At 41.3% G+C, this 18,992-nt stretch overlaps 1 protein-coding gene across 4 annotated transcripts in view; it reads left to right on the top strand.

The window, feature by feature from the left end:
- The window catches only part of ARHGAP22 (Rho GTPase activating protein 22), a 129,054-nt gene that overhangs the window by 84,962 nt on the left and 25,100 nt on the right, over positions 1–18,992 (top strand). For 3 of the 4 annotated variants that reach the window (XM_015633033.3, XM_015633038.3, XM_015633036.3), the window contains one exon: positions 7,251–7,427. In XM_015633033.3, coding sequence (XP_015488519.1) covers positions 7,251–7,427 — 177 coding nt within the window. The remainder of the gene's footprint in view (positions 1–7,250; positions 7,428–18,992) is intronic. The other variant, XM_015633034.3, reaches the window with a different exon arrangement.

The raw sequence follows: 18,992 nt of genomic DNA, 5'->3' as shown, positions 1-18,992 counted from the left end.
TGAAACCAGGGAGACATGAGTGTATGGATGTACTAGTACCATAAATATGCTTTTAATGCTAGAAGTATAACTTAAAAATTGCTGAGCCTTTTTTACTGAAATTTAGGGAAGTTCAGACAAGGGCAGACAAAGCAAATTAAGAAAAAATCAGCTCAATTAGACTCAAACATTACACAGCACTGAACTCATGTAAGCAGGTTTTACAAGCTGAAGTTCAAGGTGAGTTATGTGCAATTCTACTTACTTTTCCTTGAAGAGTACTTAAAGTTATTTTTCTCCCTTCCTCTTATCCTGCATCTTTTATTTTCCTGCTTGCTATGGTTCCTGGAGTGTGACATCACCAACTAGCATTTGGCCTACCTGGAATGTGGGTTTTGTTTATTTCCAAGGCATTGCTTCATTTGAAGTGGTTGGTAGTCCTAAACAGTTTTTCATTTTAATTAATAGATAAAAGTCTAGAGTAATAAGGTCACATGAATTATCAAGAAAGACATCTCCAGTCAGAGTTGTCAAGCTAGCCAGACACAGGTTTTATGTACAACAGGCCAAAGATTTAGTTTCACCTTCATTTCTTTCATATAGTTTTAGTAATCCCACACTTGATCCTGACTACTGACACAGATCACTAGCCTTAGGTTTATAAGGGTTTTCTGTAGTCCATGTACCAGTACAGAGAATCTTTATTAGTGACTCTGTTCATGTTAAATCTTGTCAGATGTTTTTGCATAAGAAACCACAGTTCTGAGGTCTCATCTCTTTGCTGGTGCATTTTTAAAGCAGTTTAATGGCTTCTGAAGCCACAGAAGGCATGGGAGGGGAGAAGAGATCACAGGGCCTTTGGATTGCTTAATAGATGGCAGTGGCTTTAGAGCGTTTGCCTTCTTTTGCTTTATTCTCTGGGATGAGGTCTAAGATACGATATCGACAAACCATTTACAGACTCATCAAAATCCACTGTAGTGATTTTGACTTGAAAATTTGATCAGCTTCTGCTTGTAATTGCCATGGAATTTGGTGAAATAAAAAGTGCTTTAGGAAATTAGGCATTTAATATTTGACTGAGAAGTCAATGAGATTTTAGTGCACGGTTGTAAATCCTGCCCTAAGAAAATGTGAATGTATCAGTTTGAGCTGAACTTCCTCATTACAATAAAATTTTCTCGTTGACCCAACCAAATGAATATTGAATGTTAAAATCCCCCTAAGCTCCTTCCAATCTGTAGAAATTAAATACCTTTCACCTACAAAGGTGCCTGTTTCTTTAGGAAAAAATGCCATTATGTTGTCCATTAGAACAGTGACACAGTGAATGTATTTTGATTCAAAGCTTGTTTCTTTGATTTGCACTCCACATGATAGTAAATTCTTGTGCCTTGTTTTTTGTTAATTTTGTCTATTTTAATATGATTGCGTATTTACTCAGCTCCAAATCAACTTCCAACTCATATATTCCATATATTGATAAATGGACAGATACAAATAAAAAAATCCTGGCAAGCATGCATCACTATTTACTGTTTAATTCCTCACAAATCATACCCACACTGGGAAATCCCCAGCTTTCCTCATTTTTATCTCACTCCTTGACTGCTTCAGATTTTGCTTGCTGTTTTTTCTGTTCTCAGGCAGCCTAAATGGACCATTTCAAGATGAGTTTCATACTCACAACAAATTTCCCCTTTTATGAAAGAGTAATTCTGGAAAAAAAAAATAACAAAAAAACCCCAAACTACAAAAAAACCCACAAAAAACCCCCAAAAAACAGAAAAAAAAGCAGAGAAGTTAAACTGATGCTGATGGCAGGTTAACCCAGGATTCAGCTGTAACAGACAGGGTCTATCTGCAGCATTCAGACTCTTGAAAACCTTTGGTTGAGGTGGAAAGTGCTCAGGGTAGAGGTTCAGCATTAGCTGGAATCAAAGGTAAGAAGACTGAAGAAATGGAATTAGGTTTCAAGTGTCTATTCAAAGCATTCTTCATAAACTTCCACTTACTCATTGATATTTCTTTTGTCTTTTGATCCAAAGATCAAGACTGATTTTCTTTGTTTTTTTTTTTTTTTTTCCTGCTGGGCAACGAAAGACTTCCTCTAACAGAGCTGCCCTTATTCTTGACAAAATTAATCTACTGATTTTTCATCTTTCATTATCAGGGAGATCTTTGAGCCCCAAATTCTAATACTCACCTTAAAGTCAATCATAAAGACCAGGTCAGGGAAGATGAATAATTGCAATTGTTCTTCTCAGCAGCGAGTGCTGATTTTTGACCATTTGTCAAGATCTTTGTTGCTGCTTGTCTGCAATCAAAGGCTTCCTGTCACTACTTGCTGTAGCACCGAGGGCAGACACGTCAGCTGAGCGCTGTGATTCTCACCAGCCACCCTTCCCCAGTCCAGCCCTGAGCTGCAGGTCACCTCCCGCACCGCAGCAGCACCTGCGCACGGCCAGCTGCATTTCACTCTCGCTGAAAATGCTGCAGCTGCTGTCCACACCAAAGCAGGAAAAAATGTCAACAAACATGTCAATGTGTACACATACACAAGTTGCTGTAGTGGTGTAGCTCCTCTGCAGGCTCATATAAGGGCAGGACACAAGCACATCAGTAAGGGGAATGATGTAAGAAATGGGTGAAAGGCAAGCCAGAAGAGGGAGGTGGAAGTAAAAGAAGTTACCTAAACAAGGAGAAACTGCCAACTTCAGAACCCAACAGCAGCACTGCTTGAGTTTATAGAAGTTCCTCCTTTCACATGCAGTGAGATAGTCTCATCTCCCATGCAGAAGTCCAGTCCTGTTCCCCCTGAATTTCCCTTCCATACAGGCAAAGGGGATCTAAAGCTTGACTTCACAAGTGATCTTAAGAAGGTTTTCAAGGTTTAAGGCAAACAAAAAATTCAAGCTTTTCCTCAGGAAAGAGCTGTATAAAGGCAGAGATGCAGCCTGTCTGCTGCAGGTTCTTTGAACAGGAGCGCAGGGCAGGACAAGTAAATGTAACAAAATGATACCTTATGTTTCACACATTCCAGTGAATCTTTACCAGTCTAAAGATAGTAAAAAAGATAAAAATTCAGTAAACAGGGCCTTGAAGAGTAGGTTGTGACTCTTGCTGCACCTCATCTGACCTTTAGCAAGATTTAGTCCCAGTGTTTTTGCATTTAACATTCTCTTGTGTGGGGCATGGGGGAAAAGCTGAAAGGAGGATCAATTCTAAGGATTGGGAGGTGGACATTACCCTGTGACTGCTGCCATTAGCAGTTCATGGCTCCCAGTCTATATGAAACGAAGAAACTGTGAGTGCAGGCAGAGGAGAGCAGTTCTGCCAGCTTGAGTTAGTCTGGTCCTGGAGAAGAAAGCATTTGTACACTGGAGCTAAACTGTTCCCTCCAGGCAAAGATACCTACCAGGGTATGTAAAGCACTTTGACAAAGGCACCTTGGGGCAGGGGCAGCAAAGATTTCAAGTCAGCTGGGACCTGCAGCTGTTTTGAGGGAGAGCAACAGCCAAGCAAGTTTCTTAATCCTCCTAGGCTCTTACAGTTACTGTATATGCTGACATGGTTGCCATCACCTTTCCCACTCTTCAAGTTGTTTGGTTTCTGTATACCTGGATGAGAGGCAAATAGAGCTGCCATCTTGCTTCATAGATAAGGATGAAATCCAGTGCATCTTGCCCAGCATACAGCAACAAGAAGCCTGCAGCAGGCGACAGAATACAGGATCCTCTGGTCACAAACTAATGCTAAAGCAGATGGACTATTCATCCCCAGAGTTAAGCCCCCTGTTCCTGACACATCTTTTGAGATACTTGAACTCTGTGTTTGCAAACAGTTATTTCATCTCTGGTCTGGAGATGAAAGTAGCTTTGAGCAGAAGGACTGGAGTGTCTGCCCATGGCAATCCTGAGCTACACAGGGTTTGTCTCTGAGGCCCAGTCTTGCTTATATGGAAGCTTGAGTAAAGATGAGTGAGACATTCTGTTCAAGGGTATGAAAAAGCCTTGTCTGTGTTTAAAATCATTAACAGAGTGCTCTTCTGCATCATGGTGCTGAGTAGCCAGACGCCCTGTTTGATTCACACTGTAGAAGTAGAGCTTGTGTGCTTCAGGGTTAGAGCTTAGCATCAACCACAATAAGGGCTGGAGCTCCTGCAATGGCAGAGAAGAGGTTTGAGTTCAGCAGCTGAATATGAACTTCATCCTGTTGTGAGAGACAAAACTAAAATTCTGTCCCTAAGTGTTTCTGGGCAGGGAGCTTTGAAATCTTTTCCTAAAACAGTTCCTAAAGTCTAGTGCATTTGAGTTGATACAGTGTTGCATTTCCAATTCGAACCTGAAATCCATTATAGGATCCTGCTTTGTGTCTGAGCCCATAGAAGAAATCATCTGTGAGTTTCAGGTAAAATTCTAGATTTCTAAAAAGTTTCTTGTGACATTGTTTCCTTAGGCTGTTTGTTTGTTTGTTTGTGGAGGTTGTTGGGTTTTTCTGTTTACTTGTTTTTTAAGAAGATCTAGGTGTTTGAATTTGGCTCTTTCTCATTCTTGTGACTACCAAAACTGAAAAGGTATTGAATGTAGAGAGATGTATCTGAACTCTGCCTTTTAGTAAGCCCTAATTTTTCTACTTGATGCCTCGAGGATGTAGTGGAAGGAACCAGCCAAGTGTATAAAGAAATATGAGTAAAATGTTATTAAAAAATAAAAATGTTTACAGGTGGGTCTCTGTGTTCTGCCACTGCATAGTCACATTGTGCTAACATAAGAAGCAATTCTGAAGTTCATTCTTATTTCTAAGCTGGTGTTTGTGTGTGGAGCTGCCTTCATTTGCTTGTACTTACATGTCCAGTCACTACTGACTCTCCCACAGGCAGATTGTAGGGTCACGACCTTGCTCCTATTTCAAGTTTCAGTGGGGAAAGCCAAGCATGGAGGAACTATGTGTAGTCTTGGGTAGAATCTCAGGTCTGGTGTGTACAGAAATCTTTTTTTCCTATCCAGTTTTTGCTTTTTGCAGATTCAAGTAGAAGTATAAATGTTTCAGTTTTTCTCACTTTAAATGCTTGCATGAAAGCTGTCTATGAAGGTTTAGAAAGCAGCTGGGTGGTCCAAAGTAACATCTTAGGGGAAGGGGACTTGTAGTCAGGTGCCTCTGGTATAGTGATTCCTTGAGAAGATGCTGATGCCAGTTTTGCAGAAGTTCAGTAAGTCATCTCCATCCTCTGCTCATTGTGCTTCTTATGGCAATCTTGCTATGGGTTAGTGCAGCTAATTCCACTAAATTTACAGTTTGTGATTAATTCTAAGATAAGCTTCTGGTCTCTTCTTGCCCTTGATGGCTTGGGTGGGCAAGAGCTCAGCTGACCCCTTTAAACTCAAGAACAAACTGTATTTTTACCTTGACCAAATTCAGTGGCCTGCTGGTGGTGGGACGCATACAGTAAATGTCTTTTAGAGGCAGAATGATGGCCTAGCTTGAGCTCAGGCTATCTGCCAAATGCCACATCCTGAAACCCATTTCTGATGTGTATTGAGGGCCGTGGAAAGCCTTTTTCAATCGTATATCCTATGAAACGTTTGGTTGTGAAAAAGGCTGTGTCAGTAGGTCTGCTGGGTAAGGTGTAAGAATTATACTTCATGACCTCTGCTTGTCCATGAGTATGTTGGAAAAAGAGATTCAGGCAATGACAGTGATTTCAGACTGCAGTTTCCTGGGCAGACAGTTTTGTATACAAAGGATGAAGTATGTCATCCTTGCAGCCGAATATGGTGGGACATTGATCTGTTCAGATGCCTGCATCCTAGCCTTGAGCTAGAGAGCTGTTCTCTTTATATACCTTAAGGAATATGAATAATTCAGTAAATTAAAAAGTGGGAGACTGTCCAAGAGGATTTGGGCACATGTAGGGGCAAAGCATCATGGCTTTTGTTTCTTAAGCTGCATGACTAGTCCCTCGTGGCTGTTGTTTCTCCTCTTTACTGAAAGACTGCCTCAGTTTCCCAGTTTAGTGAATTGCTTTTCAGAGAACCATAAAATATTTCCCAATGCATCTCATTTTTCCACTTCTGCTTTGCAAATCAATAAATGTTCCATGAGTGTGTCAAGGCAAGAAAACAATTAATAGCAAGAAAAAGTACTTCCTTGGCTTGCAGGCAGCTCCCAGCTTGCTTCTCTCCCCAGATTAGCAAGGATTTAAGAAGCACATGTTCTGTGTATGCTAAATCAGCTCTGCAGAAACCACAGCATACCATCATCCTGCTCTTATCTCTGAATTCCATGGGCAGATAATCTCAGCTGCTGAGCACAGGCTGGCAGCTTTAGCTTGCCAGTAGGTGCTGAAAGCCATGTAAGCGTGGAAATGACAGTGACACACAGCTCAGATGTTATCTCCGTAGCAAAGCCACAGGCAGTTTCCATGGTGATGGAGAAGCTCCCGGCCTTTGGGGATGCAGCTGCTGAATTGGACAGGATCAGTAGCCTTTTCATACAGAGGCTGTTCTAATAAAGCTTTTATGTGTTTATGTGGCACTCACTCGGTTGTATCCAGCTCTGGAACATAAAATGAAGGGTGAGGGGAAGATTTAAATTGTTAGAGTGCTGACCTAAAAATGAAACAAGAAAGGCAGGGTCAAAATATTTCAAGTATTGGAGTATGCACAATTATTTTTTTTTTTGTGACACATTGATATTCTTGTCAGTGCCTTTCTGAGATGTTACACACCAATGTTAATAGCTCCTAAAGTTTTTACATCAAGTGGAAGTGTCAGAATCATGCCCCCATCTCTTAACTTTCTTCTGAATTGGATCCAAAATCAGAATGGGTCTCTTCGTATTGAGACTATAAATATCCCAGAGGCTTGGGGAAAGTGGATGATCTTGTGACTTCTACCTCTCAAGCATTTTCAAATGTCTTACATGTCACTTGGTCCCTCTTTTGGGTAAAAATCTCTCAATACCTCAGCACAGGTATGTGGAATTAATTTCTTTTCCTATAGAGTCTTGCCACCTGTACCTTTGCTTTTCTTATTGCTGAGACAGCAGATACAACATCTCCAAGTTTCCTTGCATATTTTGCGTTTCTGCTTTGATCTTCTATCAACCTGTGCTCTGTGGGTGCTGCAGGACATCAGCAGGAATTGTCTGAAAAACTGCTCAATTCAAATAATAATTGTATTGCTTTGACCAAGGTTTTTGACGGTGTCAAACTTTGGTTGCTCTCTTCTGAAGAGGATACTAAAAGAGATTTGTGTTCTGTCTTTCAGGTGGTGCAGGGGACCGGGAAAAGATGCCTGTCAATCATGAGGCTTTCCTGCTCATGGCTAATTCCCAGAATGAAATGGAAGATTGGGTGAAAGCCATCCGACGGGTTATATGGGCTCCATTTGGTGGAGGTATTGCAAATAGCTCAAATGCACATAAATTAAAACATTTGCCTCAAGGTAAAACATATTCTTGTGATACTAGGATATGTGTAACACTGTAAAATCACTGAGATGTCTAGATAAGCTCTTGATTGTCTGAAGTGTTTTGAAGCAAAAGATGGGGTTAATTTTTTTAATTTTTCTTTTTGTTAGGAGATGGACAGGAATGAAAGGGGAGTGCACATCCACAGTATAAAACTGTCTCAGTCAGAAATGAGTGGTAGTAACAAACATACCACCATTGTCAGTATTCTTTACAGCAAAAATATTCTGTGGGCCTTATGGGGATGAAGGATTCTGTCCAGTTATCTCAATTATCTTTCGTAAGGGCAGATGCCCATCTTGAACATCCATATAGCCAGAGACAGCAGAACTTTAATTAAAGTTAGTGTAGGGCCCAGTTGAAAAGGCAAAGCTTCCACGGGCTTCAATGGGGGTGTAGCCTGAGGAAGAACAGGGTCAGGCTGAGTGAACTCCTGTGGGGTAATACAGCTGTTGACAATCCCTGTAGTTAAAATAAACAAAACATCCAGACTTCCATTGTTGATATTATACCACAATCTTTGAATTCTCGAGTCAGCAGATAAGATAGAAGTTGTTTTCCTGGCTTAGCATAGAGCACAGACTCACAGATGTTTTCTTCTGGTTTTGGTGTTGGTGACAGCAGCTACTGGCCTGGTATTGGCCACTGTGTTTGAGGTGACTTGGGTACTACTGATGGAGTTCATGCAAATAGTGCTATCATATGCAGACGGTGCTGTTGACCTCTTTTGAGAGGAACAGATAAAAAAGTACCAGATAAGGGTTAGGTAATACAATTACTCTTGCTGAAATGAAGTTTTCCAGGATCTAGGGAGGAAAAACTGCCCTTGATATATTAAGGAGACCCAGTGTTTGTTAGTCACTTTTGTCCTGGGTTTGGTCTTTTTGTTTGGTTTTTGGTTGGTTGGTTGGTTTGTTTCAAGTGACTCTTGAAATTTGGAGTCTCTGGGTAGCAGCATTTGGTTTGTCTGGAGAAGATAAAATCTCTACTGATGTGATTTTTTTTCCAAGGTCCTTCACTTAGCAGATGGGGTGTAGGTACAAAAGTTAGCTTGTGTCTGAGCTGAGGTTACATGTGGTGCTGTTGTGCTGTGGGCAGAAAAAGCCCTCTTTGCTAGTAGAAAGCTGTTCTACCAGAATTTCTCCTCAAACATGAGCATGTGCTTCTTTTGCTTCCCCTCTGAATTCCAGTCCACAGTGAAGGGTCTTTTAGACTGAGGTCAGTGCAGGTCCTCCATCAGAAGTCTCACAATTGCAGAACTTATATTTCTGTAGCTGTTTGTAGGTGATCTTATAGTGTGTATTTTATAACTTTGCAATGTACATTCAAGAAATACTGTGAGGAAAAAGGGGACATTCAGTCATGATGAATGGTGTACTCTCTAGCAGTATTCATCTTTAGGGCATGATATTGTCAGCAGTGCTGGTATCAGTGCAAATTTGGCTTCACGTTTTGTTTGTGTTTGGTCAGTCTCTTGAAGTAGTTTCAAAACAAACATCTTTAAGTGTTAAAATAATAAATAATTTTAAATCCTAATATTTAAAAAAAAGAAACATGAGAATGGCATGAAGGTAGTGATGGATTTCCCTTTTTTGTTTGTTTGTTTCTTTATGGGGATAGTATTGTCTTAATTAGTTAGCTAAGTTTCTTTACCTTTGAATTTCTCTGCAAAGTGATAATATTTTGGTCTTTTCTTTAAATGAGGCAGATACTCTTATATCGATTCCAGGAACTGGAGCTTTATGAGGCATTAAAAGCATGAAGTAATGAGAATGTAGAAGTAAGGCAGCACAGGGGAGATTAGAGCAGTGCAGGGGGGAATACAGCAGCTTCTGTTTGTTGCTATTTCTACATCCTGCAGACTTGATCTGGTTCAGTGATCAAAGTTCAGTGATCAGTAAAGGCTGCATTGGCTGTTGGTGAGAGCCAGCTGAAGTGCTGTAGAGAGAAGCACTGGTGTTAGCAGAGTTGGAAAGAGTTGCAGCTGTGGATCAATGTTTTTTCTCTACTTGTGGATAAAACTGGCCAAGGACATGGGTACATGTTGGGCAGTCAGTCAAGCCTGAGCTCTCTGCCCTAATACTCAAATGCATTAGCCTGAAGCTAGCTTGATTATGCCAGCTTTGTAGTCTATGCTGCAAGAGCAGATTCTTTCGTTGTGGCCACTTCTCTGAGATGGTGAAGTGCCAGCCACTGTCAGGAGTAGTCTTCTACCCCCCAGTGTGCTCCACCAGGCTTCATTCTGCTGATACTGGTGGTTAGGAGTTGTGTGGTAGGAAACGACCTGGCAGGAAATAAAAGGGGGGAGGATTAATTGGTAGGTAGATTGGTTCCTTGGCCCTGCTAACCATGCAGCTGCAACCCCAGTAATTCCAGCACAAGGCAGGCAATGGGGAGATGTGATGACATGGAGAGGGGCAGGCTGCTGCATTCTGACTGCAACCCACACAAAAATTGGCTTAAAGAAAGCACGGTGATGCATCCTCAGTTCCTTTGCACTTCAGAAAGAATGTATAGGAATGCAAATAACTGGGAAACTGTAAAGATATTCAAACCGTTGTTCCCAAATGTTTTTTAGCCACTTTGGAGAAATGATCAAATCTGCACCTTCTCTATCATAATCAGAGCAGGACAGTTTCTCTGAGTGAAATTCCAGCTTAACTCAAATGTGGGAGGACAATAAACATAGCTGTCTCTGTTTTAATGGAATAATTTGAACTCTGCTTTGCCACCACCACTAATTTGAGAGCCAAGTCTTATCTATCAACACTTTTTAATATATTAAGCTAAAGGGAGGAGTTAAAAAACAGGCTTTATTATTATTAATATGCAAATATTCAGCCTTGGAGAAGGTTGATATGGTGCAAAAATGAATTATGCCAAGATAAAAGAAGAGGCTTAACCACACTTTAATCTTTGCTGATGTATTGAAGAAGCATAAATTTAAAAAGGTTGGAGGTACATTCTTATGTGTTGGTGCGGGCATATGAACTGTGCTTAAAGGTGAACAGCAAAGGCTTCTTAAAATAAAACAGAAAACTCCCCAAAGCTGCTAAGGATTACAAATTACTGATAGAAGACACAGTCAGGTTTAAAAGCCGTATGGAATGTATTCTTTGAAATACGCTTCAAATGTGCCCTTAAAATTATATTGTGGAGTTCCTAAGTCTTTTGAAAATGAGCTGTCTTGTTTATAGGAAAAATAATCTCTTAACAAGTTTCCTTGACTCCTAGACTCATGGATTCTTGAGTCTAGTATATCTCATTTAGAGCAGAAGAATTTGTAAACTGAGATTTGAGAGTATGCCATACACTTTGATTGTCTTTAAGAAAGAAGTTTGTCACACTGCCTTGATAAATGTGAGTTTTGGAGCACATTCTGACAGGGGGTGGTTGAAACTGTTTTCTGTGATCCTTCTTACCTCTGTGGCAAATTTTGCTCGAAGTTTATATCACTAAAAGCTTATCTTGAGAGTCCCTCTTTGTCCTACAGTTGTGCTGTTCAGTGGCTGCTCATTAATGTGAAGTGCTTGTAGCAGTGCCACAGTGCTAAATCAAAGGGTTTGTGGCCATAGGCTTAGGTGAGAATGACTTTGCTCTCACCCTTCCCAAGCTGGATGCATTGAAAGTGTTTGATGCAGCTGGGGGAGAGAGGAGGTCTTGCTCTGTACAAGTGTGGTGGGAGTGTACTTCTAGTCTGAGGAGGTAGACCCACTGCAAGGAAGTTCCATTTCGTGTGCCTTCCTCATTTCTGTCTTACGTCAGCCGTAAAACAGAGTTTGTCTAGGACTGAATTTCTGCCTGTGAGATACAAATCCTAAACTTTTTGGTGCCTGAGTTGAATGCCAGGTGGCATAATTCTCTCACAGCTCAGCACACAACCAGCGCAGCATGGGGACAGAAGAGTTCTGCATTAACCTTGATTTATGTTTGTGTTTGTTTTCTTCTGTTTACATATTCTGTCTTGCCATGAGCAGTTCCTCACTTCTCTGCCAGAAATACATGTCTCAGCCCCTCTCTTTCTCCATTACTTTATCCTAATTTCTCCTCCTCCTCATCCCAAACTTTCATCAGTTACTTGTGATGGAGGGGAGGTGAAGCAGTTGGAAGGGATGTGTTTCCCTTAGGCAAACATGAAGAGTTTTACCCTGTAACAAAATACTTGTGTTGCCAGAGCGTCATGAATAGTTTTTCTACTTAGGAGGAATAGTCACTGTTAAACTGGTGGGGTCTGAAGAAATGTCCACTGAGGGAAGCTGTCCTCCTGTCATTAATTTCAGACATCTTTCCCATAGAGATAAACCATGATGTGTGGATTCTTTATTTTTCTGACAGAAAACAAGTCACAGAATGTGTTTTTTTGGGAACCAGGGCCTTGTGAAATGATGTCTTGTATTAGGGGAGAGCTGAAAGATGTGGGACAAGGTATTTGAGGTGTAATTTAATTCCTGGCTCAATTTCCTTATGGGTAATGGTAGACTAGCCCTGCATAGGGCTAATTAAGAATCCTGCTTTAGATGAATAAATGTCTCTGAGATAATATCTGCAGGAGAGCAAACATGGATGTTTTGGAGGGTCAGGTAATGATATTAGTTGCATGTCCACCAGGATGCCAAACTATTTAGGAGCTAGGATATAACATTATGTTTTGGGAGTCTTGTGTTTTGATCTTTAACACCTGTAAGATGGGAATTTTCCAGTAAGAGCAGCCATGTCAGTGAATTTAAGATGCTAAAATACCACTGAGGAGGTATTGAAGAGGAATGGGGAGGTGGCTTCTGTTATTTGCCCAGTCTGAAGACAGAGAGGTGGTTTCTGCTCCCTTTCTTGTTTGTGGGCTCCTGCAGAGTGACAGCCTCAACTAGGATTCCTGACAGGGTCTGGAGGAGCCCCTTCAGGATGTCTCAGGGTGGGCTTCCCTTGTGCAGGCTCCCCAGGTGTGTGGGGAGTGGTGCTGGGTGTTTGTTGTGCCTGATACCTGGTGTTATCTGCACAGAGATAGCTGGCGCCTGATGCAGCTTATCAGTGTTTGCTCTTGCTGTTGTCTAGTGCCGGGAGATGGGCCCAGCCAGGGGAAGAGGAAGAGAAAGATGATGGGGGCTGTGAGGTCAGGTATCTGCCCAGGACTAAAGGATGCCTGAGTCATCTCAGATGCAAGGAGGTGCTGGGTTAGCCTTGCCCCCAGGCAAAAGTGTCACAAATGGTACACCTGCAGATATGGAAACTAAGATACAGTAACTAAAGTAAGCTGAGAGTGGATCTTACTGCCAGAACTGTTTACAACAGAGAATGTTTTAAGATCTGTTTCTGAGACCTGATTAAGTTCTTTCCTCCCTAACGTATCTTGGATATATCTGAGGCTTCTATTACTGCTGTATGACCAATGTATTTTACCATCACCTTACAGCCTTGAGGGAGGGAAAGGCAACTGTCCTCATTTTTTGTTAAGGAGGGATCTGACATATTGAGCAATAGGATGACTTGCCTGAGGTGAAAATGACTATCTGTAAAAGAACCACTCTGACGGCACCATTCTGCAAGGCACATAGAAAGATTACACCCATGGACCTTGACTTATAGGCACTTGTTTGGAAGAATGCTGTGGGATATGATCCTGGAGAGAAGAGGGGACCAGGAGATCTCATGGATTTTCAAGGATTACTTCCTTCAATCTCAAGAAACTGAGTAAAGGTAGCAGAGATTGCATGGATGAACAAGATGCTTTTAACAAAGCTCATGAACTAAAAAGAAAGCATAGAAGTAGAAGCAGGGACAGGTGACCTAAGAGGAGGAATACAGAGAAATTTCTGAGCATGCAGGAATGGACTAAAGCAGGCTAAAGCAATCTGGAATTGAATCTGGCAAGGGATGTGCAGGCCAGTGCTGGAGCGAATACTGTTTAACAGCTTTGTCAATGACCTGGGTAATGGGACAGAGTACAACCTCAGCAAGCTTGTAGATGATGTTGGGAGGACTGATCGGTGCATCAGATGATTGTGTCATCATTTAGGGGCTCTCAACAGGGTGAAGCAAGGAGTGAACAGGAACTCGATGAAGTTCAACAGAGAGTAATGCAAAGTCCTGCACCTGCAGATGATGAACGTAGGCAACAGTGTATGTGGGGAGCTAACTGACTGGAAAGCATCTTTGCAGAGAAGAGCTGGAATGCTCTTGTGCAAGTTGAACACGAGCCAGCAATGCACCCTTGTGGCCAGCAAATTCCTGGGCTGCTCTAGGAAGAGCACTGCCAGCAGGTTCAGGGAAGTGAGCCTTCACCTCGGCACAAGTAATTAAAACATCTTTTGTGCTTTGTTCAATTCTGGTCCACCTGGGACAGGAAGGCCATGGGATTACTGGAGTGACTCAAGTGAAAGGCCTCTCAAATGATTAAAGGATTGTGCAGGAAAATACTGAGATAAGCTGAGGAGGCTTGGATTGTTTAGCCTGAAGAAGAGAAGGGCCAGAGTGGTTCTTATCAAGGCTGGTGTATAGTGTGTAGAAATATTTGATGGAAGGGTCTAAAACTAGAATCAAAACAGAATCCTTACTGACATTGAAAGATCTTAACTTTAGAAGTCAGGCCCTGTTCCCCAGCTCCTTGTACATATTTCACATCTAAAGCTGATGGCTCAAGGCTTTTCAGTGACTTCCAGTACTAGTGCCCAGGCTGGTCTGAGCTCTGAGTGGAGACCATGCAGAGCTTGGGCATCCCAGGGCAGAAATGGGTGTTCTCAGATTGCTGTGTCAGAGCTCCTCAGGGAGAAAGTCTTTCCTCAAAAAAAAATTACTTTGAAAAAGTCCTGGGAAAAGAGAATATTGCAGAAAGTTTGCACAAGATTGCAGGAATGACACATCTAAGGAGAATTTGAACAGTTGCACTGTCATGAGGTGTACACTAATAAAAAACAGCATTTCATTCAGTGCACAATTGAATTGGGAAACTCACTGACACAAGATGCAGAAATAAAAAGAATGAATGGATTAAAAATAAAATTAAATGTGGTCATAGAAGATAAGTCTACTTGGGCAGTCAAAGAAAGAAAAAGAGTCACTAGCTTAATGTGCCTATTTTACAAAGAGCAGTTCAGCTTTAGATAAAATGTGATGGGGCTTTGTTTGCTTTCCTCGTCTCTTCAGCTGTGATGTGCCATGGAGAGTTGATAGTGGCTGTACATTTGTTGTATTGTTGGTGGCTACTACTGTAGCACAGTCTGACCAGTACCACCCCTGCACTGGTGGTTTCTCAGTGAAGCTATTCCTGTAATCATTAGATTCATGTTTGACATTTGAGAGCTGACAGCCTTTAAAACACTGGTGGTTCTCACTGCATGTCCTGGCAGTGTATTAATGGGACAAACGTGTTCCTGTGGTGTTTCTCAGCTTGCAGGCAAGTATTTTAATTTCTGTGTATTAGTCCTTTGATGAATGTTATGAGAATATGTGATTACTGAATGAAAGGGAATGGTAGCCGGCTCCTTGCAGGTTGCAATTTTAACCTTTTAGGAGCTGAGAAAAAATAAATTCACCTTGTCTCTCCTTTCCTGTTTTCTTTCTAATGTTACTGTTCTCCCATCCACAGTTGTTCCTTCTTCCTTCTATTTCATCATCATGTAATTGGACTTGCTGTTTCCCTTCATGTCTTCTGAGTTACAGGTTAGAGAAGGGAAAATTCAGCCCCTTACCACTTCTAGAAGTGTAGAAGTGTCCAGAAGTGTTTAAAGGCTTGAAAATTTACTGAAGTATTTTACCTATTTGACAAATAGGAGCTAAAGCTGCCCCTTTCCGAAGCACTGCTGGTCAGGTTCAGCTATTGCTGGAACTTAGACCTTATTTATTAAGTGACCTTATTGCTTGGGTGGTGAAGCTGTAAGTTGGTGAGGATTTTAGCTGGACAGTGGAGGATAAAGATAAATATATGTGAAATAGATAACAGATTTTCATCACTGATTTTGCAGAAAGTGAACCCATTACAATAATGGCGAAAGAAATACAATTCATCTGGTAGTGACTTTTACAATTGAAAGTTAGAGGCTGACAAGTATTTATGATGAAGTTTGATTTGGATAAACATCCATGTGTTCAGTATTGATCCTATCTGCATCTCAATGAATGATTATGCTTAGCTTATCAACCTTGGGACATGGGAAGGCTTGGGATATGGAAAAGCTTCAGGACATAAGCTTGTTTGGCTTTCTGAATGGATAAAAGTGCCTAATGTACTAAATGTTGGCTGTGAGTCTGGATCACAGTCCCTGCCAGGTTCCTGGATGGCCAGAAATCCAGGTGAATATTTTTATTCCATACTAGAGGTTTCAGACTCCATGGTCCTTTCATTTGAGCCCACAGCTGGAACTCTCATTTATCTCTCTTGACAAGACACTGGTGGCAACAATTACACTGGTAATTTTTACTCTGGGTGTGATTTTTACTGACCCACACCCAGAATTTTTGTAAAACTTTTCTGTGCAGTGGGGACATCAACAAACAACACTACTTGAAAGAGGTGACCTGCTGATCAGGTGGTTTTTACAGACATAGCTTGAGACAATTGTGTGGAAGCTGTCTTTTAAACTGAGATGTATGCAAGAGTCAATAAGTAAAAAATCGTGTAAAGTATCATACTTTACATACTTAGGCTGTAGGGAGAAAGAAGTTGTCCAGGGTACATTGGTCCAGATCACTGCTTGCTAAAAGGCATTTTTTGCTGCTCTTGATATTTTGTTCCCTAAATGCTCTTGCCTTTGTTTAGAGAGAAATAAAGCAATAAACACAGGGGATTGACTGTGAATTCAGAATGCTGTGGTTAAGTGATGTTTAGGTCTGTTTATTATCTTTTCTCTATAAGCATTTGCAGTCTCAGTTTGGAGCATAAACTGGTCAGTCCATCGCTGGGTAATTTACAGTGCTGTTTAGTCAGTTCCTTTCCTGACATATTTTAGAGATATGGGAAGACACATCACACAGGTTAAGAAAAATCTACTGTGGTAGGAAGGTGAGCATAGCTACTTGCAAATTTTTAACCCAGAGTGAACTGTTTCATCAGTTGGTAAACAGAAGCCTGTTTATCCTCAAAAGATTTAATTTCACCAGTGAAGGTTGAGACCCCCAAGCCCAGAGCAGGTGAGGGGTGTGGGGATGCAATTTTGTTCAGAGAAGGATCCGACCAAAGTATTTGGAGAGGAAGGGAATGGGAAAATTTCTGTACAGAAGACATTAGTGTTGAAGTTTTTCCTACTGGGTTCAGCTCTGTGGCTGATCACCTCTAGCCAGTTCACTGCCAGCTTTCAGCAGATAAATGATGTTCAAATGTCCAGGTTTACCTGGGTTAAAAAAATGAGTCTGTAGAAGGTTCAACTTTCTTGAAAAATAAGGAACTTCAGTTCTAGTTCTAACTTTGATCCTAGACCCTTTCTGTACAAATAGAGCAATTTCCTAGATCTGAGCTCTCTCAGATCTGCTTGAGTGTACCTGCATATTAGCTAATCCTCTAAGCCAGCATCTAAAAATACACACACCCCATGGGCACTTGCTAGAGCTGTGCAAGCCAACAAGTTTGCTCACAGTCAGAGATGAGGAGAAATATTCTTGAGTTCATGCAGGTTCACCATTCCTGTCTGTTGCAACCAGACTGAAGACTGAATTTCACCTGAGTTAGATGCCAAGCCTGAAACATACCTGAATTTCCAGAGGTTGTGTGAGCTGTAGTGAACAGCCAATCTCGAGGCTTGTAGTGGTGTGTAAAGACAGGATGCTTTCTACCTGTTCTGGTACCTGCAACAGAATAAATGCAGCAGTGCTAGCTCATGAGAGCAATACTGGGGCTCTCTCCCTGCCATGACACTGGAAAAGAAAATGTCTCCAGTTCCCCAGCAGCAAGTTCATGGGAGGTGTAATGTTTGAACAATTTTATAATCCTAAATTGTTATTTAGAAAATAAGATCTGCTAAACTTTTGTACAGTTAAACAACTTCATACCAGTGGGAAAAGAGGGAGTTCAGTCTCCATTACTCATTCTCTCCTTGGTATATGTGTATAGAGAGATCTCCAGGTGACAGCTTCGGTTGCTTAATAAAATGATATTTTATATATAATGTGGCAAATTATTTGGATTGTATTCCTATTCTTGCAGTATCAAGTGTACTTCTGGAGTTTGCAGCCCCTGCAATCCAGTGATTATGTGCGAACCTTGGATTTCATTTTTGACAAATGTGGTTAACAGAGACAGCAGGATCCAAGTGTGACATGCAAATTCAAAACACAGAAGAAAAATTATATCGTGATTTTTATTCCAGTCTCATCATATTCCATAGTCTAAGTCATGAATTTCAATACCATGTTTGTAAAAGGATTGAGAGTTTCATATAAGAAGACAGTTGCTACTTGTGGAGTGTGTAGCACAGTGTTGCTATCACAGGACACCTCTAGCTGCAGAGTTCCCTTGTGCAGGGAGCAACACTGAAGCAGCTGCCATTTTCTGCTTTAGTTCTAATGCTGATGTGAGCGAGCATGTGCTCCAGCATTTTTCTCTCACCAGAGAGCTGTGTTTGCTCTTTGGAGAAGAGCGTGCGTCAGCTTCATCTTCTCATAGCATTGTAAGTTCTGCTGAAGTCTGATCGTGCTTTGAGTCATGCTGTGTCCTTGGGCACAGAGAGGCTGCAAATTTCACAGGTTAATTATACTTTGGGTATAACAATATCCATGTCAAACAGCATGACTTTCTATTTCACTGGATACCTCCTTATTCCTGTGTTTTGAGAGATGGAAAACAGAAATGGAAAAGTGAATGGAAAAATAAAAGTCTGCATTTGCTATCTCCTGTGCTCCCATCCCAAGCACTGAGTCCTCTACTTCATAATGTTATTAGCAGATGTGACACAATTTGAAGTATTATTCCAGTAGTGCCAGAGATTCTGGTGTCTCAGCCATTTAAAAGGATTTGTCCTGCTCACCAGTTAGCATTGTGGGCAGGCTCTCACTAACCTGCAGCCTGCTGTGTTCACCACAAAGGAAAAGAGGATAGTAAAATGGTGAAGAATACTCAGGACCTCATTTGTACCTTTGGCTTAAGGATTTCCATCACTTTCTAGATAATCTTTAGTATGCTTTAAATACTGTCTAGTGTGTTGACAGAGCTTGTGGTGTCTAGCTGTGCAGTATCATGCTACTTAGGGCATACCTTAAACAGCTAAGGCATACCTTACTATATTGCCAGTCTCAGAATATTTTGATTTGGAAGGGATCATCAATGTCCCAGCTTCTGGCCCTGCACATGACAGCTGTAAGAATCACACCATGTTTAAGAACTGAAGCAGCTTTTGATCCCAGTACTGTCTTCACTTTTGGTGAGAGGCATTCTTTCCTCAGGAGCTTTTGGTCAAAACAAAGAATATAGAGAAGTTTGTTGTGGGACAACACTGTCTCACTGACTAGAATCTCACAGCTTGTCTGCTGCATCAGCATCTTCTTGGACATGTGTGTTCAAACTGGGTTACAGTGTAGGTAAGCAAGGGGTGGGATACTAAGTTCAGGTGAATGTGCTC

Source organism: Parus major, chromosome 6 (assembly GCF_001522545.3).
Source record: "Parus major isolate Abel chromosome 6, Parus_major1.1, whole genome shotgun sequence".
NCBI classification, from domain to species: domain Eukaryota; kingdom Metazoa; phylum Chordata; class Aves; order Passeriformes; family Paridae; genus Parus; species Parus major.
The sequence above is the reverse complement of the archived record's forward strand: the minus strand, read 5'-3'. Positions and strand labels throughout refer to the sequence as shown.